A 25634-nucleotide genomic window follows, 5' to 3' on the forward strand; every position below is an offset into this window, starting at 1 on the left:
TCTAAATTGATTTCTCTATAATTTCTCATTATGTCCCTATAACTATGATTCCTGTACATCTATTCTGTGCACTGTGACTAATAACAGCTGTAATGTTGTATCATATCCCTCAGTGTGATGAATATGTAATAATGTTTTGGGAAAGCGTTTATCATAATGTTCTCATACCACAGTTAAACCAACAGGAAGGCATGCATCTGTAATTTAACACATTCTTTACATTTAAGCGTTTGACAGGCAACTAATGACACCAGCCGAGTGTGTCCTGCTCTTGCAAATACACAGTCTCAGCACAAGGGGACAGCCCCTGCTGGCATTACTGTTAGTACTGTGTCTGGGACTGGTGCCATGTTGCTGGTCCAGCTGGCACCTGGATGGCTGTGGCTGATAGTAACATGCAGTCAACCAGACTAAAAGATTAAAGGGCCAAAAACAGTGTTACTGGATGTTTTGAAGGTGCTACAGCAGTGAAATTTAATTAAAATCTGACAGCCACTCGTCTTATTCTCCATGGATTACTAATCTGAGAGGAAAGAGGAGTGCGTCTTTCAACTCAAGTTTCTGACAGTGTCGACTTCCATGCACTAATGAACTCTGCTACTCTGATTTGCTGTTTGCTTCCAGAGACAGCTGAGAGAAGAAGCTTGACAGCTCTAGGTAGAACAAAAAACAACCTGGCATTGGTTAATTCAAAGCGCTTAGAGTTCCTTGAGGGCCGGGGCTCAACATTAAAGCTTTGGCATACTGAGAGATTATCAGTGAGACGCCAGGCTGACTTCTACCAGGAGGAGGGAAAACTCTGGGAGACACGTCACTTCTTGGCAAGCCATCAATGTTTCACTGGGTTCCCACACTTATTTAGATACTGATGTCTGAAATCTTGCTTGGTGGAACTCAATGAGTTATAATCTGCAGGTTCAGTGATAAGGCAACACATAACACCGGTCAATTTAAGACAAACGGAAGGCAAATCTTTACTCATAATTTTATAATTCATAAGGATTTCAAGTCACAAATTGGCCACATACAATCTCATATAAGAATAAATGACAAGAAATTAAGCACATATAAAAAATCGTTGGTTTTTATTTCTGAATCAAGGTCAGGGAGTGATTCAGATTTGCCATCAGACATTATTTGTGACACGTGGGACTGTATAAGATGCACATTTAACCTTTACCAACTATGACACTCAATTCTATTCCCACTAATTTCCTGATGATTTGTGAACTTCTGATCAGATTCAATTTAATACATTTATTACAAAAGATGAAAGAAAAAAAAACAAAACATGTAAAACAAGGGAAAAAAAGAAAAGGAAAAAAAAAATCTAAGAAATTAATTACAAGACATTCCAGTTCTTTTGTGTAACCACTAAAAAATGCAATCAAAGACAGAGACACCCATCTGAGAATTGTGCAAAATCTATCATTATCATGTCACAGACATCTAGACATGTATCACACGTCCTAATCACTGTAAACAACATTATAAGAATACTCTTGCTGATGAGTCTTACATGGCACCAGAGATCATCCGGGATGAATTAAGCAACCCAATTCAGCTTGATTTTTTTTAATGTACAATTTAAAAAGTTGAACATTTTCATGGTTGTGTTTTTCAACTCTCTCAGGCCATTACTGACTCAAAGTTTCTACCTGTGTTTTCTCTGCAGTAGGAGAGAAATGGTGCAGAAAAACACACTTGGATCTGAAATCTGCAGAGGTTAAAGCAGCGTCATGTTAAATTTCAAATTGTTTCCCAAAACTTGGGGTGAACTAAAGTTTTCCATAAAAAGTCACACGGCTCAAATCGTGTCAGTAGGATAAACACTTCACCCTGTTTCCCAAAGCTTTAACCAACACCTCGCATTGCAATAAATCTCAACAGGCAAATGTATAACCATTAAAATGAAAATAAAAATGATTTTTTTTTTTAAACAGTGTAATCATGGTGTAATCATGGCAACTTACATTTCAAACCCAACAGACCTAATTACTGAAGTAAAACAAAATCTACAAATTTTTTTTTTCTTTTTTAAACATGTAGAAATAATAAAACAATGAATGGCACAGGAGGACACAACAATTTGAGGAAACACAAATATTTCAAATCAAAACAACATAAGGAGCAACATAACAGCACAGGTGACATTATGGCAACAGATGAAGTGAAAGTGCAGAGTCACAGTGATTTTGAATGAGGGGGAGAGATGAGGTCTGTTTTCTTGGCCACATTTAGGAGGCACAGAGGTGATGCTGAAATTAGGAACATGGGGGGGGGGGTGTACAGCGATCTGTCAGTGGAAGACCAAAATCATCAACCTGCATTTAAAAACAAACTTGAAAAAAACACACTAGTCTTGATGAAATGAAACTTCTTTGGGTCTGGATCCTGGAGGAGATGGGTCTTTGGAGATTCAGATGCTGACAGGCAGAGAAAGGGCGTGTGGGAGGCTGACGCCGTCCGGTAGTGTTGTCAGTGGTCGTTAGGGCTCAGAGAACGAGCCACGGGAAGGAGGATCTTTGGGTTGGTGAACAGATCGGCCGATACAAAGCCACCTGCCCACCTGCGGCTCAGTTTCCAGTGTAGAGATCCACAGTGCTGGAGCTCAGGCCCCGGCTCTCCCTGAAGTTACTGCCTCCCCGAGACTGATAAAGAAACACAAGACGCACACCACACGAGGTTTGAACTAGAACATTTCTAATAATAGAGCAGAAATTTAATCCAAACTGCTCCTCACCTGAAATTGGTCATCACTGGTTTTGTTCAGGTAGTTCAAGGAAGCTGCTCGCTTCATGCTGTTGAATCGTAAGTCACAGTTAGTAACAGTGAAAAAAAATGTTCATAGTGTCTGGGATCAGGCTTTAGATACAAAATGCTGTTTACTCATGTTGCTGGGGACGTTATTTCCAAATCCCTATGAATTAACTCAGGGGGGAAAAGTCATTACTTGAGAATCCATTCCTTCCTAAACACACAACTTACTTCAATAACAAGTATAATTTGCTTCAAATGCCAGCTCTCCATCATAACAGAGGACTTCTTCAGTTCTTACTTGGTGCTGCGAGGTTCAGGCGGTCCGTTGCCCTGCAGTTTCTTCACCAGCAGCTCGCTGCTGCGACGCAGAACGTCCCTGAGCTTCCCCAGGGAGCCGCTGCGCTGCAGGATCCCGCTGCCATCCTGCAGACACACACACACTCATCAACCCATCCATTCAACACTGACCTTGCAGAGAGTCTTTCTCTTCACTTGAATTTGAATTTACATATTTGTGTTATGCGATTTAAGCTTTGAGACATATTTTGACAATGTTGCTTTAGCAGATGTGTGTGTTTATGATTTGCATTAGTTATTGTGTAAATCAGTCCTTTTATAAACGGCTGGTAGCAGTTAATAGTGCGAGCATGAAGGTCTCACAACGAAGGGTCGATACATGAAATGTTATCTTTAACAAATACGTAAAAAGTTCAGGGACCAATGAGGTCAAACTGAAATATTTAGCTGCAAATGTGTACAATGTAAATGTATATTTATCTGCAGCTCTAATTTATGTGAATAATATCATCCACAAGCAAAACTACCTCTGCACCATTAGAATCAACTGAGTCTTCTTGTGGCTCAGTGGCTGTGCTGTGTGTTATTATCTACAGTAGCTAGAACTAAAATAAATAGTACAAAGGAAGACTAGTGGCCACTGTGTGGAAGTTAATGGGGATTCAAATAGATAAAGGAAATAAATAATTTAATAAGTCCTTTTGATAGTTGATGAATCATATATTTACATAATTTTAAAGCAAAAATATTAACTCTCAGTTTAAGTCATATTTAACCTTAATCTGCTGCTTTTCTATGTCTTTTATCACAGGTTCTGGACCTAAGAATGACTTTGACATGTCACCTTGGGCTTGAGGATATTGTGATTGTGAACATTTGATACTATATTCTGACATTTCTAAGACTAAATGGTTAATCGATTTATCAATAAATTAACTGGCAGGTTAAAAAATAATGGTTAGTTGAAGAATAAACAATAAGCAAAACCAAAGATTCTCTTCAGGTGTACATGTGTCAGTGTGTCACAGAAATGTATCCATCCATCCATTCATTCATTTTTACATTAGAATCTACTGTTTCCAATGTACCAGCACATAGTGTCCATTTTAATTACAAACCAGGAAGGAAGCACACTGTGTGTACCTTCCTCTGGCTAAACAGAAAACTGCATTTACAATGTTTATGGTGTGATCATCATTATGCAATACAGGCTTATCACCAGCAGGGGGACATGTGGGTTAGTCTGAGGATTTAGACGTGGCTACCACAGAAATATTTCCAATCCACTGGGTGGCTCTGCAGCCGCCAGTAGAGATGAAACACAGAATAATCTGTTCCCACTGATGACGCATTAATACATTAAGACGTCTCCATCCGAGGTAGAGAAAAGACAAAACTTCACAAATGAAAAACTTTATTTGAGAATACCAACAAGTGTTGATGCAATAATCTTCACAATGCAGAATGGTAAATATGATGCAGTCCTACTTACTAAGATAGTGCTTATAGACCTTACCGTTAATGTTCTTCCACTTTAGGAAACTGAAGTCACACTATATATGTCAAGAGTAGACAGTTCAATAAATAAGCATTCCACTAACACAACAATATTGTCATAATTATGTGATGAACACAGTCAATTCTTTTGTTCAGAGTTGCATTAGAAGTATAGGAGTACTCATTGGAAGGAATGAAGAATCAAGGCAAGTAGCATACTGAAAGCCGTATAGTGAATGCACTTGTCAAATCTATAAATACAGCCTACAATTACACCTCCAAGATGTTGAAGTCATTTTACATTCAGTTAGTTGAACATCTGAAATAAACATGTTGATCTTGAGGAAACACTCGCACTGTACTTTTGGTGGCTAAAAACATGATTCACCAAAGTGACAATGTTTACTTGCAAACAACTGTGTAAGAAAAAAAAGGCAACACACCCCATTAAGCTTTTGTTCAAAATACAGTATCCATAGCCAGAGAGGGCACTGTGACTGTACCACCAAAACATACACAAACACACACTAAAACTACTGTGGTATCCAGGCTTCCACTGAATTAGAACTTTACTCATACACCAACAAATAAAGGCAATCCTGGGCATTTATGTCCATTATTTTGAAATCTATTATTATTTAGCAATCTTTCAGGTGGCCGATGTGTGTGTGCTAGATGCTGTGGCTGGCTGCTGCTGTCATACTGGCCTCACAGCATCAGCCGGTTGCTAATTCCCTTTATAAATGCAAGCTACTGTCCACATATTGTGCCAGCATGGAGCCTGTATGAATACTCTATCAAACCAAGGACACGGAAAGCAATAAGAGCAACTTGAAAATAAATTACCATGGCAACAACAGCTTGATATCATCTGACCAATCTGCTGTCAGCTTTGGCCTGAGTGACGCAGAGCACTCTGGTCTTTCACAACAGGTTAACATTATGGCATTGTTGACATACTACTGCCTTTATATTCAGCCACAAAATGATCAAAAAGCATTAAAAAATGTAAACAAAAAAATCATACAAAAAATTAAAATGAATAGGAAATATATCTATAAAAACAAAAACATGGCAATGCTCCCTTCTCATTTCCTGCCAACTAAGGCTGAAGATGTTAAAAGGAAATTATTGTAAGTATCTTGATTGGCATGTGTAACTTTACAGTACCATTTCAAAACGGTTTAGGCATTTGATCTCAGGCATTAGTTTTAACAGAAAATGCACATAAATGAACCAAGAAGAAGAACAACAACAACAACAAAAAAGACAGATACTACTATGGCTAAATACAGGCGGGTAGGAACCTAGATTTGAGGTCAGCTTGCACTTAGAAACAGGCCGAGAGTACTCGAGGCAACAAACAAATTCAAAGTGAGACCAATGCAGAGCAACTGTGGAAATTAATTTATGTGGTATAATATTCTAGTATCAGTTACTGTTCATCTGGCTGTGGATTAGAGTGATGTCTGGAGCCTAGGCTGTGACACAAATCCTCAAAATCTTTCAGCATTTCCTCTGTATGTTTAGCCTTTTTCCAATAATTTATATTTCCAACTTTAATGCTCTCCGTCCCTGCCAAATAAATTTACTATACACCTATGAAAAATTACAAGTGGGTGCAGGAGAGAGGAAAAATGTGCGAGTGACTTCCTCACAGGGAAAGATTACACACCCAATGACTTTTTCAATGTTAAGTGAGAGAAAGAGTTGAAGTAATGATTTCTGACATGGAGGACGACACAGGGTTAGTGAGAGGGAAGGATAGAGAGAGTGAAAGAAAGAGAGGGGGGGGAAACAGAGCAGAGATGAGAAGACCAAACGTCCCAGCAGCTGTCAGTTGTACAGGGGACAGAGGTGACAGCCAGGATGGGGGCTTTCTGAGTCTTTGCCGGAGGGGGCGCCGGGAATGGTAGTTGATTTGTTGGGACAGAGAGGGCCAGAGGGAACGACAACACACATCCTTTTTGCTATTGTGTTGGGGAAGGAGAGAAGGATGGAGGAATAATCTTGATGGCTTAGGCCTGATAAAAGAGAAAGAGAGAAACAGACAAAAAGACAAAAACGGCACACATTGTAAGATTAAGTGCTCTGGGGTTGGGCTTCCTATACTTCACTACAATAAACTGCACAGACTGTCCTGCACCAGGTTTACTGTATTAACAGCTGCAACTTGGGGTCTGTTTGTAGTGTTTTGTGAACCCCAGTTGAGGGATACAACACAAACAAGCTGTGTTTCTCTTTGAAAAAGCTGCAGTACTACAAGAAGCGGGTCAGTGATGCAGTAGGTTGGTGGCTGCAGTCACTGTGACTCAGCTATTTTTCTGTCCTCTCTCGCTACTAAAAAGTCTGAACTTGGCACATTGCACCCAGCCAGTGACTGTGCACTGCAGACGTGAGACATCTGCAAGCATCAGCACTGAAACAGGAATACTCATACAGCCATTACACTGACGATAAGAGGGACTGAGGTTATGACTAATATCTCCAGCTACAGCATTTAAAATCTAAAAGACCATTGCAAACTCTAGCACCTTAAAATTTCCTAAAGCCAAATTTGTATCTGTTGAATAATGAGAACACAGTCCTACTACATTAAAACACTAGCCTCAGCTTGCCCTATGTTCTATTACTTTAAGAGATCACTCCTGAACTAATTACCTAGCATATTTATTATGTCACTATATACCAATCCACCCAAGCATTGTGTGGAATGAGAGCCCAAGGGGGAGAGTACAATCCACTGAGTGAGAAAAGGAAATTTGATTGACAGGCTGATTGGTTGTCATGGCAACAAGAATCAACAAGGAAGTAGGTTAGTGACATATAGAAAAGGAAAAGGGGCAAAGGATGAAATCGGGAAAACATGCAAACTAACAGGCAGCACATCAAAGCGTACAGCAGAGAGCACAAAGCAGTTACAGACACACACACACACACACACACACACACACACATACAGAAAAGAGGCACGCACGCACATACATATTACTAACTAACCTGAACACAACCTCAAATTTGCTGACAGCTGTCGTCTCCTCTCTGTCGTCTACATCCAATGGTTCAACACAAACTAAGTAACCAGGTAAATAAGTAAGTAAGCTCCTGTAAAGCACCACTAGTCCCATCCAAATGATTTGATAACAAAACAGCAGGCATTTATTCAAATACCTACATTTGAGTATGTTAATCACTTCTATAGCCTCAGTGACATATCAGACTTTCTGAGAGCAGTGTGAAGATATGTTTAGGCAAAACTTTACAGTATATGACTGATAGGTATTATATAACTATCACTATCTCTGAGCACACGTCTACACAGAAGGAGACAGCAGTTTACAAGCCTGTTTTCTAAAACACAAGGTAGCCAAGTTGCAGTTACATGTTTGCAGCTTTATGGATGAATGGATGGATGGAATTTGTTAAACTTTTAGTCAAAAGCTCAAAGGTTTTGTGACAAATTAGCTTTCTGTGTGAATTTCATTTCTACTTCCTGTGGCCATGATAATGAAACGCTCGCACACAAGCAGCAATCCTCTGCGTGCCACCACATGTTTCAAAGACAGACAGGTGCACACTCGGATGAATACACATGCCGTTGCATTTGCTGGAGTGAATTCTGATGCGGTTTGGAGTTGCTGTGTTATGTGTATGAACGTGTGTGTAGAGAAGCATTCACACTCATACAACAGCCAGCAAACAAAGCCCCACCTCTCCACTTACTCATTCAGAGAGCAGCAGACATCAGGTTAACAGACGTTTCTCAAACGTGTGAAAACAGGGAACACACATTGTCCATTAGTGTGCATGTTAAGGGTGAGCCCAGCAGGCTGGCATGGCTACATGCATGTTTGGACTGGGTGTGTGCAGTGAAGGGCGTGGCTGCACATAAGTGAGGGGAGAGGCACAAGCTCATATGAGGCATCTCTGCTGGCACAGTCCTGCCCTCTGGCTTATGTAACCCACACCAGAGGGCTTCTTCATGCTGGGACACAGCTTTAGCTGCATCTATTTAACTGCAAACAATATTCCCTCTATTAGCACCAACCCCTTTAATAACAAGAAGAGGGGTTACAAGTCCAAAGGGAAGCACCCTGCAGAAATAAAACCTGTGTGGTGAAATGACACCAACGATTGTTGGTCCGGGGGAAACATAACCAGGGTGGACGTTATAATTAGTCAATAAAACAGCAGGATGAACTGCCGCGTATCAACTGACCAGTATACTGCAGAGAGGGATGAGTGTCAAGGATACTGGGAATCCTGTCAATTGTGTTTAATGGTGGAAACATGAGGCACCCTAGAGGGGATTTAGACACGCTGTATCTTTTGAGTCCCACAAAAGCAAATACATATTTAATATGTTGCCAGGCTGCCACAGAATGAGCTTGTGCCTTTTTGTTACCACTCCACTTGTGCAGAAGCATTGCCAGCAAAACAACAACCACTTATTAAAACAAAGCACTAAGAATTCATTGTCAAGCAATGAACAACATAAATGTGAACTTCTAGTCCAAAGCAAACTCATGCTGTCAAAAACAATGGGTCAGCATGCCAAGACACTCAATCAGCTTTGCATTTTGAAAAACAGATTTCCTGGTCATCCTCATGGGAAGGACATGGTAATGTGTATCTACAGTGAGCGGATGGACTGGTACAGATACAGTTCACTGAGTGAAGACAAATCAAGTACTGGGAATAATCAGCTTTTCCACTGATAAATTTTTTAAAAAGATGTCCTCAAAACATTTTGTGGGAAAGAGGTTGTGTAATCCAGACTCTGTTTCCATAGTAATGTCACTCACATATTTAGTTTATGATGATGAGCAACACTGACATCATAAAACAGATCATGCAGAAATGGCTAATTTGTGCTTCTGTGCAGCTTGACCACAGCAAAGAGAGGGCTTCCTGAGCTTCCTGTGAGGAAGTGGGGCTTCCTGATGGCTCTGATAATTCAGGTAGAGGAGCCAGAGGGCTTCCTCATCATCAGTCCACATCAGTGTCTTGTTTCACCTTTCAATTTAGATTTAAAAAATCAGTGTGTTTTAATTTGAATTCTATTAATATATGGGATGGTGTGTACCAGTCCACTCTCTCTGTGACATTACTAACAACACCTTGTTCTTCCAGTGAGGTCACTGGTCATGTTGGCACGACTGTAGTGGATTTGTACTCACCCCGTTCCACTCCACGCCCATACTCACTTCCTCGCCGGTCTCAGAGCCGCTCTCATACTTAACGCTGGTCAGACTGTCCCTGCTCCTCCGTCTGTCGCCCTCTGTGTCCTTCAGGATCTCCACCACACGTGACTGGTGGATGGGGTCAATGCCCTGATGGAAACAGCACACAGGTACGACAAACAAACAAACAAACAAACAAAGATATTATAGTCAGTAGCAGCACAGAGGCTGACATTTGCTTGTCGATATGAGTAAGAGTGCAAAGTTATATGGAGGAATTAAAGTGGTTTTATGTTTTCTGGGAGACATTTTAAATGACTGTGAGATGGAAGTGATGTTAGGGGAGATAGGTGGGGGCTCTATGGGGGCTATCAGTTGGAGACCACTTACTGTGTTGCTCTGGATCCATAGCAATGTAGAGAAAGGGAAAGAAATATAATGAGATTTGCTGCTCTAACAAGTGGGAACATATTTCAGAATTCACAATAACAGCAACTGATAAGCTATCTGCATGCACAAATGGGCACTTTCAGGAAACGCTGCTGACCTGCTTGCGAGACCTCACTGCACACTCCTCCAGAGTCTCAGCAGCCTCTAGCTTGCCCTGTCGACGGTACAGGGCCCCCAGGTTCCTCAGGGTGGTGTTCACTGTAGGGCTGCACACAGAGGAGATACACACACTGAAATTTACTAGAAGGGCACACGAGGAACAGTGTCATCCAAGCAAACTGATACTCTAAACCCTGGAGGATTAAGAAAGCTATTTATAAACTAATCCTAATTCAGTCACATATTTGTAAAAAACAAAGAAGAAAATACAGAAAAATGACAAAATACTGACTTCACACATTTATAAAAGAAAAAAAAATGTAATGTAATTTATTTCTGGACTTCGTCTTTATTTATTTTTTTTATTTATTAATTTATTTATTTTGCATTGCACCAATCACCAGAAAAAATTCCTTGTATGTGAAAACATACTTGGCAATAAAACTGATTCTGATTCTGATTCTGATTTATACCCAGGCTGTAAAAACAGGCTTATCAGTCTATGCCTCACCTGTTGACTTTGCAGGCCTTGTACCAGCCTCCGTACTCTCCGTATGGAGTGTTGTCTCTGTGCTTGCCCTGGAAGTAAATAAGGCAGAAGAGGAAGAAAGCGAGTAAAGGTGAGTTGTGGTTAAAACTGGATCAGCAGCATTTTTCCTGTGTTTACATATAACTATCATATGCCGAATGGGGCTCATATTGTGTGTGAAGGACGATATTCTATTTCACTTTCCAGGAAGTGAAATAAACAGACTTGTTTTTGCCTTTTCACAACCTTGCATTTAAAAAGACTCATTCATTTAATTTAAAATGTTTGTTTGCTTTTGTTCAGAATGACATGGAGGTGATTACACAAACCCCCTCACCTTACTCATCTCCTCTCTTTCCTCTGCATGCATCCAGATGGGCTTGTTCTCAGCTGCAGACAGACAGACAGGAGAGGTTGTCTACACTCAGTACAAGAGGACTGGAAAAACGGCTTAACTGGTTGACCTCAGAGCGCAGTTTCATGAAATCCAAAACAAACTACTCCATGCTCATCATTTGTAGTTGTATTTGACAAGAGAAATACATACAAGGGATCAATAAAGTAATTTATCTGTCTATCTATCTGAGACCTGGCACAGATACATCTGAATGATAAATTAGCCACAGTCTGTTTTGCCCTGGAGTTTAAATATTAAAACACTGGCTGGATGTTTAAGTTAATAAAATAAAGATTGATTCAGCAGCATATGTTCCTGAGCTTATTTAGCAATACTCTTAGTACAGTAACATACAGTTGTGTTTAAAATTTAATAATTTCATGAACATTTTCCAGATTCTTTTCAAAATAAAACAAGGATACAAGTTTATAGATCTTAATACATAAACAGTGTAAATGCAATATAAATAATCAAGACACAACCTGATTATCTCATAATAAAAGTAACACAGAATCATTTTATCACACTGTTTTCAGATACTAAGACTAAACTTTAACATTGTCAGGTAATCATTATTCAGCAATAATCTATCACACCTACGTAGAAAAGGAGGTTCATCATTAACTGTTACTGCTTAGTGCCACTGTGCTGCTTCCCCTCAACCTTCAGCTCACCAAGAGGTTTAAAAACATTTAAGTAATGACTATTACCAGGTCAAGAGCCACATGAAAAACAAACATCTCAGAAAAATATGAGATGCCTTTGTTGAAAAAGTGTCAGAGCAGTGCATTGTGCCGAGTCACTTTCATTCCTTTTTCAAAGCAGTGAATCTAATCCCTGGAGGAAAGCCAACAAAAAGCTCATCTTAAACTAAAAGGAGAAGAAAAATTGCAGGAGCTCATCTTTCAGAAAAGTAAACTCTTTATTTCTTCAAACAGTTTCTGTAAAGATTCCTCTGAATGGTGAAGGTTGGCACCCTGCTTAGAACATCGTCCACTTTTTAACCATCTGTCCATCACTGACTCTGCTTGCTGGTGTGAGACAACAGTAGATGGAACATAAAACAATGGTGGAAAGTTCAAGACAACAAAAGACGAATCTAGTCTCTGTATTCTGAGGGGCAGTGTAATGGAACCCACCACCATGTTTATTTGGGGATAATGTGGCATTTATTCATCGTGTTTGAATGAAATAAGAAGCTCCACCACAGTAATCTAGAAATAACCTTTTAAACATGTGCTGCCACACTATGATGCCTTACCATCGACAGATCCAAACTCTTTCTCATGAGCACGAGTCAGAATCTCTTTGTACAGAATCTCAGCCTCCTTGTATTTCCCCTGTTTGAGGAAGCAGGATGCCTGAAGAAGAAAAAAGAGGCAAAAGCACATTTAAGTGTTGGATCAAATGGGCCCATTGACTCACAATGTACCCCCTGAGGCAGCAGGAGCAATCTGTCTGTATATTTCACCTGCACACTGTGGTTCATAAAAAAATGATATAGTACCACAGAGCCCCCCTTACTGTCTCCATACAGCTTTTCAATAGTCAGTGAGACAGGATAAAGGCAGGAGGGAGGGCCTGGGAGAGCAACAGGAAGCAAGTCAGCAGCCAAGACTACTAACTTGGTAGACTATAAGCAGCAATAACTGAAACAACCTCTGAAGATGATGACTCTCATGCTGAAAAAGTAAAATAACATATTTTGCTGCCTTTCATAATTTTTAGTTTTAAAAAAAGGCTGTATTGAATAAAATTGCAGCTCTTTTGTCATGTCAGGCAACATCAGTTGCATACAATAAAGTTTTTAAGGACATTTAAAGAAGCTTTGCAGGAAGGTATCACTAACACCCCCACAGGGACCAAGCTCAGGCTGACAGAGCACAGAGTGAGTGATTTTGCTCACAATAAAAGTACACTATGTCTGTGTTTAACATAGTACATCAATGGGGACTGTAGTTCTTGTTGAAATGAATAGTATATTAATCTGAAAGGGATTGAAAGGAAGAGGGGAAAAAGGTATGACGTATTATTGGTGACTTGTTTCTCACCAGATTGTTCTTGGTTTTGGCCACGTTGGGATCATCTGGGCCCAGCCTGCTCTCGTAGATCTCCAGGGCACGGCAGTAGTAGTACTCCACCTCCTCATACTTGCCCTGGTTCTGACACAGCAGAGCCAGGTTGTTGAGCTGTTTGGCCACATCTGGGTGGTCCTTCCCCAGGACCTGATGGAAATCAAGAATCAAGTGTTTTCAATTAACATTTCAGTTTCTGCCTCTGCCTCAAAGCCTTCAGCTCCATCCTGCAGCTTCCTCCTCCTCTTTACCTCCATCTCCTCTTGCTGCTTTTGCCAGGCAGCACGTCTGCCTGCTGCAGGCTCTCAGGAGATCTAATAAAAGGTTGGCTGATCAATATAGAGAGTACAGAACAGAACTTTTAGGCAAAGAGAAATCATCGTACCCTGCTGAGCTCTGTAGCTTTGTCATGTCTCCTATCTGTTCCCTTCCCCGCTCCCCCAACGCCTGCTATCCATTTTCAGCTGTGCTCTCAATTAAACCCTCAAATTCCCCACCGACGCGGAAATGGCCCCCCGGCGGAAACTTCACCGACAATTTAAGAAAATCATTTGCTCTTTTTCCTATTTATAGTCTGTTTTCAGCTGGTGTTACTTTAGCTCCAACTGACATTTTGGATATATTACCACTGTTAATTACTTTATTACAACGAGCTAATTGCTCACTGGTTAAGTCGTGCTGTGGACTGCTCTACTGGTGCAATCCAGGGATATGGCCTACCTTTTCTCTGATCTCCAGAGCCCTCTTACACAGAGGCTCGGCCTCCTTGTACTTTCCCCTCTTTCCATACAGCACAGCCAAGTTGTTCAGCGTTGCAGCAACCTGTACATTCAGAAAGAGAGAAAACCTGAATAAGGCCACTTCCTTTCTAGACTTTGTTTTTGTTCTCATTTTAGCGTCACAGTATTAAACCTTATCTGACTCTTGTCTAATGACCTAACACAGTCATAAAAATGTACGTTTTCAGTCAAGCAGTCTTTTCAAAAAAGCTCAAAGCCACCTGGATTAAATAGGTTGGTAGTCACCTGCCTTTATGTTTTGTTATTGTGTGTTGAGGATCAGCCTGAGTGACAACAGTATGAGGCAAAGGGCAAATCCTACAGGGCAGCAGAGACCAACACTGTGCTTTTATAGCTTCCTTTAGGCTTTAAAAGGTGTTTTGGTGCCACAGTGAAAATCAATTCTTACAAATCTGTTCACAAAGGCAGTGAAACAAACAGTGTGTTTTAATGTTTTTACCATTGGTTGTTCTATTCAAAGCATTTTGTGATTTGGTTCATGGACATATGAGCAGATATTGAGCAGCTGTGATTGATTATTTTCAAGCCTGCAGCCACATGGTTAAAAATCCATACTTAAATAGCTGACTGAAACCCCTACAGTCTGACTGAGTAGCACAGTAACTACAGTAGACTGTGCAGGTATTGCCTCCCTGTTGACAGAGTCTTTAAGCAGTGATGAACCAACACCAGATGACCGATCTGAGCTATCTTAACATGGATGTGTCCTCATGAGGATATAGTTGCCATGACAATGGTGGAGTCTTACAGCAGGATGGTCTTTGCCCAGGGTTTTCTCCCGGATGGAGAGAGCATCATTGAGCAGATGGGCTGCCTCTTTGTATTTGTTCTGATCCCTGCATGAGTGAGAGGGAGAGACAGGACAACATGATGAGACTGAATGTTTCTGATTCTCAGACAAAATTTGTGTAGAAAGGCAGACAACACAAGTAACAGTGGAACTAGGTAAAGCTCCTGCATGGGATCTTTTCTGACCTATAGACCAAGGCCAGGATGTTGAGCATGGTGGCCACGTCAGGGTGGTCGTGTCCAGAGGTCTTCTCCAGGTCCTCCAAAGCCTGCTTGCAAAGGGGGACGGCCACCTCGTACCTGCCCTGGGAAGCATACTGGATCACCAGGTTGTGCAGGGTTCTCAGACGGGCTGGGATCTCGTAGCCTCCCTGCTGGGCTGCAGCCACGGCTGCACTGTTGTGTTGGTGCTGCACTGTGGGGTAGAGAGGCCGCACGCACAGGGCAAAGGTCAACTCGGTTGTCAAAGGGAGAAAACTCTGACCTGATTATATCACTAACCACATTTGCATGGACACAATACTGTGATTTCAGGAAATAAGATTATAGGGATAATTTAATTTGTGTTTAATGGCCCGGCACAACATTACGTCCTCCAGTGTCCTGGACTTAGACGGACAGTCAGGTTAATTTACTCCGAGAGGGATGTGACACCAGATAATCAGACTAATACTAAACCCAGTGTGCTAATTGAGAACCATGCTGAAGAGTTCTTTTAACTAGATTTATGCATTTTATCAGAAACATTGGAGTCATTTTGACCACAACAAAAATGCTACATATGATGCTTTAAAAGTTTCACTTTTTTCACTATTTCAATAATGTAATACTCATTTGTTTTAATCACATACTGCCAATACTTTTGGATAAACACTCTGATACACTGATAACTATCATTTAGCAAAGCAAACATCCTAGCTATCATAGAAAGGCCATGTTATTAGGTCTTACAGTCTTATGAATGAGTAGAATTATAATGTCATGTTGAATTGATGTATACTGTTGTTCTTACTTCCTTGGCCATGCTCCTCTTCATCATTGGGGAAGAGGTCATCCAGAGAGTCCTTCGGTGTTTCTCTGTCCTTCTCCTCCTGCTGAGAGGATAAAACAAATCTATGAGTCAGATCCTCTGGCAGACAGCAGGGATAATCGACTGCAATTCAGGAATCAGCCGTATCAGATATGCAAAAATAAACAATGAAAGGTAACAGACACAACACTACACACTAATATTAATTTGATTACCTTAAAGCTACCGTACATGAGTTAATATATGTCTGGAAGCTTGATATTTATATGATTATATCAGAGTGGAGAGATGCTGACCATATATTTTTAAACATTTAAACCAAAAGTTCTCTTTAGATAATATTACCTCCTAAACATATTTTAATTTCCAAAGATTAACAGAGAGATGTAACCTTATGATGTCATTACATATATGCCACTGGTATTATTAGAAAACTTAGATCAACACATTCAACACTGCATTAAAATTATACTTCATATCATGAGCTAATTATTTCACTTTGACATAATAAATTCAATTTTACAGATAGAGTGGAAAGAATAGATTTATTAATGCATCCGTCTGTTAAAAGCTGGAAAATGGAAAAGCTGCTTTTGACCTAGGATGCTTCAGGGTACTAGCATGATGGTTTCCTGCTGAGTTGAGCAGACAGTGGATACAGGCTATTACAGCCTCTTTTGTGACTAAGTCTAAGGTCAGAATGTGTAGTGATTCCTCTCCCCCACTAGATCAATGAGAACCTGATCAGAAAGGCTCATTCCTGGAAGATCATACAATTTCTTATTCCTGTCACAAACAACAGCTCCTCCAGTAGATGTCACTGACAGTTTGATGCCCTTCACAGTTTAATCTTTTAAGGCATTTTCAAAATAAAATTTGGTTCAGAGCACAGGATTTGTATTAGTGTTTTCTGACCATTCTGCTTATGATAACTAAGGAGACATCTCCATTTCACTGCAGAGGATAAATAATAAATGAAACCTGAATCTAGTCAATTGAATTTTCCAGCTACAAGGAACAATAGATTTTAAAGAACCCTGTTAAGTTGAGGACATCCTCACCAGAACACAAATAACGGTAGAATATAATACTTCAGAATGAATCAGCCCAATCTCACATAAACACATGAGCAAATTATAATCTGTAGATTCATTCAGTCTTGATAAGGCTTGATGTGAGTGTACAGTACTTACAGTGGGTGAGACATCTTCATCATATTTCTTGAGCTGGTTCATAAACTCCAGGTGTTTCTTCTCCTCCTCCAGCTGGGCCACGTTCTGCTCGCTCTTCTGCAGCTTCTGCTGGGTGTTGGCCAGCTCGTCCCGCAACCACTGATTCTCCTGGCAAAGCCTCCTCACCTGTGCACGCAGCTTCTGCTTCTCCGACTCCACCGCGTTCAGGTGGTTGGACAGGGCCATCATCACCTGCGATGGAGACAGCAGTGAAGACATTTAACAAGGACAAATGTGCAGCGGCAGCAGCAGCAGGGTCGATTCTGAATGAATCATGATCACCACACAAGCTCAGTATAGAAGGAGGAAGCAGAACCACCCAAAGTAGAAGGCAGTAACAAGAGGCTCTGTGGGTCAAATAACATAATAATGTACTACATTGTTAAACATTCTCTCTTTTTCTGCCAATTCTCAAATTAAGAATTACAACCTACTTTATTTCACTGGACATTTCCTTTTTCGCTCATATCATCATAATGACCAAACTGTATCTGCTCATAAGTTGTTAATTTTTCCTCTATCACCCTGTCTTACCTGTGCCTCTCCCAGGCCCAGTTCGATCATCTCCACTGACTTGCGGAGCAAGTTGGACTTCTCGTGCACTAGGTTGGCTTCTTCATCCTTCTTTAGGCACTTGATGGTCTCCAGGAGGCTGTGGAGGATGGAGTTGTGCTCGTTCTTCAGGGCCTCCAGACCTTGGATCACCAGCTTCGTGTTGGAGATGATCTCCTCCTGAGAAAGCTTCTCCAGCTTCTCTTCCCGTGGATACACCATGGTGGACATCTTCTATGTAGCTCAGGGAAACCTGTTAAGAGAGAACAAATGATTTGGATCAACTAAACTGAAACCCTCATACATTTTTCTTCCTTTACATCTCTTTAACTGAAAGTATCGTCTGTTTCAAATGATATTTTACACTATAAAACATCTTAGGCATTCTCTGCTGGAGTGGCATGAAAGCAGCCACTCTCCATTCTCAGTTTAAAGGTATCAATGTCTGACAGTGTAGAGCCCTGATGGTAACAGACACCATGTCATTTCTGTGCTCAGCTAGTAAGACTATGGCATGATCCTCCTGCAAAATCACAGCCATAAAAGGGCAAGTTGTGTTTTATCACTACAGCTGAGATAAGGGATTCAAATTTCATGAGTGAGACAGGTCAGCTTTTTTTCAGATGTCAAATTAGATGAATAAAAAATGTAGTCAGTGAATAAATAAACCTTGAGTTAAAAATGAAAATACTGCTCTGAAATTCTCAGCTTCAAGTGTTGAATGAATAGCAAAATACAATTTAAAGACATGCGCAGAATGCCTGCGTTATGGAAAGCCAAGGGCCACAGGCACATTTTATTCTGGGAGGACAGACTGCTGGGATTTGGCACCTATAATAAGCTCTGGTAGGGAGTAGGACTGCAGCTTGCAGTGTAACAGAGGGCACACAGATGCTGCAGTGTGTGTTCCTTCTGGTGCCAACACTTTATCCAAACAGAGGCCTGGCTGGATGACTGACTGAAGAGTCAAGCAGAGGATGACTTGACAAAAGCCTCAGTAATACAGCTCAGCAGCTGGTCAAGTCACAGAGAAAACATCAGTGTCAATAATATTGTATTCTCAAGAAATGTCAGCCCTTTGGTGAGCGCATGGAACATGTGCAATTTTCCCCCAACAGTCTGAAGATAACCTATGACTCACAGAGCCACGTCACTGCTGGCTACATCGTGTAAATGTCAGAGCAGAAAGGAGCCCAGCCCTTCTATCTAGGGTCCAGGCAATGTTGAGCTCTTGCACTCTGTGTTTCAGCAGCAGCAGTGAGGATAAGGGGTTAAGGATGAGGGGGCTTGCAGTAATAAACACCAGCTGAGAGCCACCTGTCTAGAGAAAAATATACTACACCATTAGTGAGCCACTCCCTGCTTTGAAATAGTCTATCAAAGCAGAGCCAAAACAACTGCGATAAATAGCTATTTTCTTTGTACTGTAACAATAGAAGAGAAAATAGCTGATGTACTAAAAACCTGCGAAAAGGTTTTTCTTCAATGTTCAAACTACTTTACACATCACAACATGATCATTAAAGGATAATGGACTCATGATCAATTAAATTATCAATGCTCAAGAAAATAAACAGCAAATTAATTGATTAGTCATTTGTCATTAGTTATTTGTCCATGACATGTCTGACATTGTAAACAAAAATAGAACAAAGGTCCCGGCAGCTGAGACGACATCTTCAAATGTCTCGTTTTGTCCGACCAACTGTTCAAAAGCCAAACATATTTACTACAATAGAAGACTAAGAAAGACGCCCAGAACCAGACCCAACCAAAAAAATGACTCAAATCAATTAATTGGTTTTCAAAATAGTTGCACATGAATTTTCTGTGATTTGATTAATTGTTGCAGCTCTAATTACCGCCAACCTTAATTTGTTATCTTCAATGTCCTAATGCCTCTTCTTGCAGAACATTTGCTTTGCCTGATTTTCAGCAGACCTTGGCTCAGCTTTAGAGCTGACAGTTGCAGTGGCAGAAACACAGGCAACAAATCCAACTGGATCTGCTGTTGGTTGTTGGTGTCTGGTAATTAAGCCCCCCCCCCCCCCCCCCTACAATTTTATGCACATCACATCATGTAATCACAGCTGGGCTCCCTCACAGGACCGTTATTTATGATGCTAATGTATTTCATGATGGACACTGGACAAGCAAACAGGGAGGTCAACTAGTCAGTGGAAATTAGCTTTAATCAGGATGACACTGGAGCCTGTGTACCACCAGCTGGAGGCTCTGGCTCTGGAGAGCAGCAGTGATCAATGACAAAAAATGTCAGGTTACCTAACACTATGGAGAGTGTGGGGGCATCTCTGCTCTGTCCAGGGAAAACCTCTCAACTTAAAATAAGATTGTTTTTTCATTTTCTCCAATTAAAAGCTTCGCCATTCTTGGATTCATGCACTTGCTCACTCAATATAGTATAATAATATAAAACATATTTATGAGGGAAGAAGTATCCATCAAGTTTTTTCTCTATTCTAGCAAAAAAGCTTCTATCTCCAAAAACTTATTTTTGGAGATAGAAGCTTTTTTTGTTAGATGCCTGAATTCTCAGCATCGTGAAGGAAGGAGTAAAGTGTGGAGTGAGCCTGAAGCAAAGCAGGCAGCATCTTGCTTAAGCTGTTCAGACGCTGACGCAGTGCTGACTGATTAACACAGAGCATATTAGATATGGTAATACTGAGCACTTCTCATCTGCAATTTAGTACTTTATTGCACTTCATATACAATTATCCCTTTCCTTTCATTTCACAGGAACAAACAGAAAAGCAGCAACAAATTCACAGAGACGGTGAACCTCTACAGCAGCGAGCGGAGTGGCAACATCCATTTAGCATTTTTTCATCACATCAAATGACCCTATTCTGATTAAACAAAGCACACAATCAATTCAAGGGAAAGATACACTGTTTTTGAACCACTTCACATGTTTTCAGATCAAATATACACCGACATGACAGTCTACAAAATGTGTGACCTTGTATCTGCTCCTAGCATAAAAATCTTTCTACATAAAACAAAACAATCGAGGCCGAGTAAGCAAACCAAACAAATACATACTCAAATATAACAAAACAATCTGGTAAGAATTCATTAGTATAAAACTGTTTTAGGGATGCTGTGTGCTGTAGTCATGGTAGGCATATGTTATAATGCCAAAAACAAGATGACCAGAGGGCTTACAGTCAGCAGTTACAAGAAGTGCATGACAGTAAAACATGCTAGCACTGAAGTTAACTGGCAGGCAAGAAGTAACAGGTTTCAGGAGAACTTCCATTAAAGGATAACAGCAGAGCTCTTATTCACATGGTCACAGAGATGAAAGTTTTGAATAAAATTCTGCTTTCTCACTGATAAGGTCTGACATCAAAGCTCTTATCTGCTGTGAACAAGATATGAAAAGATCTCATTGAATGATCAAACATATTCACAGATCAGACAGCTCATTGCCCCGTACAGTTACTCTGAGTCTTAGCTGTTTAACAGCTATGTGGATGAAAGGCCTGCCTGACTAGCTGGGTATAGATGCAGCAGCTAACAAAGAGAAGAAGTACTTCCATGTGAGAAGAAACAAGCTGCTTCTACTTGACAAAAAACACAAACACCTGTATCAAGTACTTCTGCTTTCTCAGGACAGACGAAGTTAATGTTCTCCAAGTCTTAAAAGAGGTGAGACAAAGTCCAACAGGTCTATTGTTTTACTTTAAAAAGGTTGCACTATCATTAATCTTTAACATTTACGTTCCTCCTTTTCATCTTTGTTTCATAACAATGATAAAAATGAAACATGTGATAGCATAAAATGGGAATATAAAATACAACTGAAACGACACACCAGCTAATTCATGAATACGACCAGAATACCACCACATATACTGCTGAAATGGGTTAAATGTTACACCTTACACTGCACAGCAGCACAAATTCACTCAGTTTGGGCTTTTATCCAAACGCCCTCATGATCAAGTACAGGAATGATCAGCATCAAGCAAGAGTCAGGAGTCAGGTAGCTAGTCACAAGAAATGCTGTTGGCTCACTTCTTCTAACGAGAAAAAGTAAACACAGGCACGGGGGGGGGGGGCATTTTCAGTAAATCCCTCAGTTTAGAGCTACATGACATGCCATTTTAATACATATGCATCACAGATAAGACATGGTGCATTAGCAGATGTTCCTGGTCCTAACAGATGGGAGTATTTTGTGAGATGTAGCTTTCACTCAGGCTGCACTTTGACACCATTAGAGTGTCAGTTTTGTCCAACCATATGATTATTTTGGAGGAAAAAAAAACAATTTTAAACAAAGTCATAATGGTTTCTCTTTTTCTTCATTAAGATAAAAAGGAGGAAACAACTGACAAAAAGAAAAAAGTACAAATTACACCTCAAAGAATCTTTCCATAGCTAAGCCCACTAAACGCCCGTTAAGGGCTTAAGCCATCTCTCATTCACACAGGCTATGTTTTCAGCTGCTACAGCCTGCTGGACCAGAAAACTAACCTCAGTTTCTGTGGCAGATCAGAGCCTCATAGTTTGGCACGGAGAAAAGCTGATGAAATAATGGCTCCTCCTCCAGCAATAGTGCTACACACCAGCAAAGTGCATCATAAAATTGCTGTGCTAATCCAAAGAGATCCTTCTTAAAATGAAAAAGGGAACCCTTCGGTGAGAAACAGAGGCAAATGGAAATGAGACAGGACTGTAATGAGAGTGATGAGTGCTGATGCTGGGGAGGGGAGGACAGGAGCTGCCTGCAGGATGATGGTGACCTTCCCACTGCTCGATCAGAGCAACCAACATCATCTCAGGGCGCACATCAAGAGACAACCCCGCCCACAGTTGGAGGAAAACAGAGGAGTGCAGAGGAGCAGGTCAGATGGGGGAGGGAGCCATCCTGATCTAGACTCTGCTTCTCTATACTCATCAGACACAAAGGAATAGACCTGATGAGACATAATGGAACAGGCTAAATGACACTATTTACAGGCTAAAAAGGGAGTTTCACATGTCACCGAGGCTGAGGGCACACTGCAAGGTTAAAACCTAATATCTTGTGTGTGAAAATATTACACTGCTTAACATACAACCCCTGGGCCTACATTCTCATTTTGGCCCCAAGCAATAAATGTCTGTAAACTCCAATCATTTACGTAGTGCACTGCAACAAACAGTCATAAAGCTAAAGGAACATTTGGAGCAGACCAAACACTGGCACTGTAATGATCGTACATACCTCAGGAAATCCTCCATTCATACAGATAAACTATCTCTTCAGTGACGTTCACAAGCTGCCTAATCCGGCAGTGTTTATCAGTTTAGCACTAGTTAGTTTCTGATAACATGATTATCTGGATTGATCTCTATCACAATTCAAACAACTCTAGAGTGGCATTGACCTTAAGTGAGACATTCATCCAAAGAGGTGTTAATTTATTTCACCAGTTCAACTCACACCCAAAGCTGGAATGCAGAGCACCTGCACTAAAGCAATGTCGTATTTACATTATGTATAAGGGGCTCCATCAGTGGACTCAAAAGAAGCACGAAAGAATGCACTCCTAGGTTCACAGACACGGTCATCAGCAGCATTAGCTACAAGTATCCATATAATGACACAAAAATAAGACTGAAGAGTTAAGACTCAACACTTCTGTTGTTTTTATTATGTGCACCAATAACTGAATTTCATGGACAAGTTAGATGACTCAGTTTTGCAGAGGGATCAGAGGTCATATAATATATTGAAGCAATCTGAGCACCTCTAGCCCAGAAGCCAATACAAATACACAAGAGGTTTGCACAGAGTTATTAAAGATAGTAGTAGAAGAAACAGCTTGGTGAACTCAGCATTGACTACTTTGTTTCACCCTGAGTAGTGTTAATCAGGACCATCTCTTGGTCATGCTTGCCCATCCAGAGCTCCATTCTTCATTAGTCTTCATCTCCAGAGAGGCCTCAAGCCTCACATTGTCACATCTCCCTTTCCCAAACACCATCATTTCTCCTAATCTCTACGTACCATCACTGCACTACAGTCATTCAAGTCGATTAGGCTTTTTCTCACTGATTTCAAATAGTGGATGAACTGAACTCTTGACTGACATGAATATGCACTTCCTACTGCCGAGTGTAATTGCACATTGAATCTTTCTGACTTCATGAGAGGATACAATTCTGAAGTTAAGGAGATGCCATTTTCTTCTTTAAAATTGCTTGGGTTTGGTTTGAAGCAAACCTACAGACAAAAGTTGAAATATTTGACTTGCATTTTTATTTACAAGCTGAACTAAAAATGCAGATACAAAACACTGCACAGAGTTTGGAGAAACAGATCTTTTGAGACAGGGTGTGGTACGTGTTAGTGTTATAATGGTAAAAAAACATAGCATAGGAAATGGAAAAGAGCAGACTGCAGTGGGAGCATCAACAAACCAGTAACCAGCCTTGGTGCCGTCTCCCCAGAGATGCATTTCCTGTCTACTTGATGAAGTTTGACACCACCAGATCACTTCATCTTCCTCTGTTTCCTGCACAAACAGCAATCCAACACACTGTTCGCACTGCCAGACACAAAGGAGAGCCAGCCATCAAGGAGGGTGTGGCAGGGCCTGGGACAACGGGGAGGGAAGTGCCACTGACACTGTCCAGTCATCCATCACTACACCGAAAACAGCTGCTAAAGGTTTTTTTCCTATCCGTGGTTGTCTGAAAAATGTCTGCCTGAATATAGCCACTGAAGATTTATCAAGCAGCGCATCTGTCTAACTCATGAATGCTTGTGTAGAAAATGTGACACCTGTGTCTCCACCACTGTTCCCTGCACTTTTCCACAGTGATGAAGCAATGCCGAAAAACAGTCCTACACATCTGATTTAGTGTAGTGGTAGTTACATGTTAATGACTCTGCACAATCTCAGGATGCTTGGAGCACAAACGGCAGTCTTCTCAATATTAGCAAATTACTATAAACACATAAAACAAGAAATCATGTGATTATCATTTGGCATGAGCCCTGCTTATTATTGGGCTCCTGTAATTTCATTTTGTTATGACTTTCCCAGCGCATAACGGGGCTATGACTTTCGATCTTTATCTAGCAGGTTCTTAATTAACAGTAATGGCGGATTTAACGCGTTCATTCCTTTACAAGATTTATTCTGACATTTTTCAGGACGTATACTTGTTAGTTTAGCTAGCCTGACACTAAAGCTTGCTTTTCGATCTCTTAAGCGCTCCCGTCAGCAACTACCTAGCTTCGGCTAACCAGCTAGCGTCACCACTCCCTAGTTGTGACGAGTTCGCCCTGTTCAAATCGCTGAGCTCATGATTTCTAAACACGGTGATTTAAATTCATGCTACTTAAATTCATGGCAATATGCAGATCTTGCGTAATTATAATATCAATAGGTGCAAATGTAGTTTACACTTACCGAGAGCTAGGACTGACGGCTAGCTCAGCCCCTTTAAATCCAAAATGTCTCCGGCACAGAGAGATTCTCCCAGCAGCCTCTGCGGCGGAGCAGCGGTGTAGTGACGTCATGTTTTGTTTTCGCCATTCTATCGGTAGTGGTGTCATGGGGGTGTCCACAAACAATTTTTTCAAAAATAACATACTTTTAATAATATAGAGGAAATAATTATACAGGGTACATATACATAATACAACATAATACAGTGAGGCTTCATTCTTACTTTCAAGGACGCTGTAAATCCACCGCAGAGAAAATACCACAGTGCTAGTGACATCTGGTGGTTAACTTGTGAACACTAAAAGATGACTAATTCCACCATATCCATGACATTTCAGTTCTCCACATTTTTCAATAATCAATCCTTGTCTGTGGAAAAATAATATGTCAAATTTTCCCTTTCCTTTTACTCTTTAGTGTTGTTGTAAAAGGTAGATTTATTGTGAAAATAAACCCAAACAAATTGTGATTC

At 40.7% G+C, this 25634-nt stretch overlaps 1 protein-coding gene across 13 annotated transcripts; it reads right to left on the reverse strand.

Annotated features, from left to right (window-relative positions):
- Nucleotides 1-1068: 1068 nt before the first annotated feature.
- On the reverse strand, nucleotides 1069-25217 carry LOC139623122 (kinesin light chain 1-like). Of its 13 annotated transcripts, none has more exons than XM_071481070.1 (16): nucleotides 25124-25217; nucleotides 17673-17943; nucleotides 17100-17330; nucleotides 15889-15970; nucleotides 15063-15291; nucleotides 14836-14923; nucleotides 14008-14109; nucleotides 13264-13437; nucleotides 12474-12573; nucleotides 11153-11205; nucleotides 10798-10865; nucleotides 10276-10393; nucleotides 9735-9887; nucleotides 3059-3183; nucleotides 2744-2801; nucleotides 1069-2651 (listed from the first exon to the last, which is right to left on the reverse strand). In XM_071481070.1, exons 2-16 carry the CDS (start codon nucleotides 17919-17921, stop codon nucleotides 2577-2579), a joined length of 1905 nt encoding a protein of 634 aa, XP_071337171.1. In that variant the 5' UTR covers nucleotides 17922-17943; nucleotides 25124-25217; the 3' UTR covers nucleotides 1069-2576. The 13 variants fall into 13 exon arrangements, with proteins under 13 accessions (XP_071337171.1, XP_071337178.1, XP_071337173.1 ...); XM_071481077.1 differs by having other exon boundaries at nucleotides 10285-10393; nucleotides 15889-15967; nucleotides 25124-25202; XM_071481072.1 differs by having other exon boundaries at nucleotides 15889-15967; nucleotides 25124-25202.
- Between the last annotated feature and the right edge of the window lie 417 nt (nucleotides 25218-25634).

This window comes from Trachinotus anak, unplaced genomic scaffold, assembly GCF_046630095.1.
Source record: "Trachinotus anak isolate AG129_WGS33_773 ecotype Australia unplaced genomic scaffold, CSIRO_AGI_Tana_v1 ptg000007l, whole genome shotgun sequence".
Taxonomy (NCBI): Eukaryota; Metazoa; Chordata; class Actinopteri; order Carangiformes; family Carangidae; genus Trachinotus; species Trachinotus anak.

Bases quoted from the DNA above. Each gene is read 5' to 3' on its own strand.
- LOC139623122 (XM_071481070.1), bottom strand. From the start codon at position 17,921: ATGTCCACCATGGTGTATCCACGGGAAGAGAAGCTGGAGAAGCTTTCT. The intron at 3,184-9,734 runs GTGAGTACAAAT...GTGTGTCTGCAG, and splicing joins TGGGCGTGGAGTGGAACGGG to GATGGCAGCGGGATCCTGCA. The intron at 2,652-2,743 runs GTGAGGAGCAGT...TTTCTTTATCAG, and splicing joins CCAGTGATGACCAATTTCAG to TCTCGGGGAGGCAGTAACTT.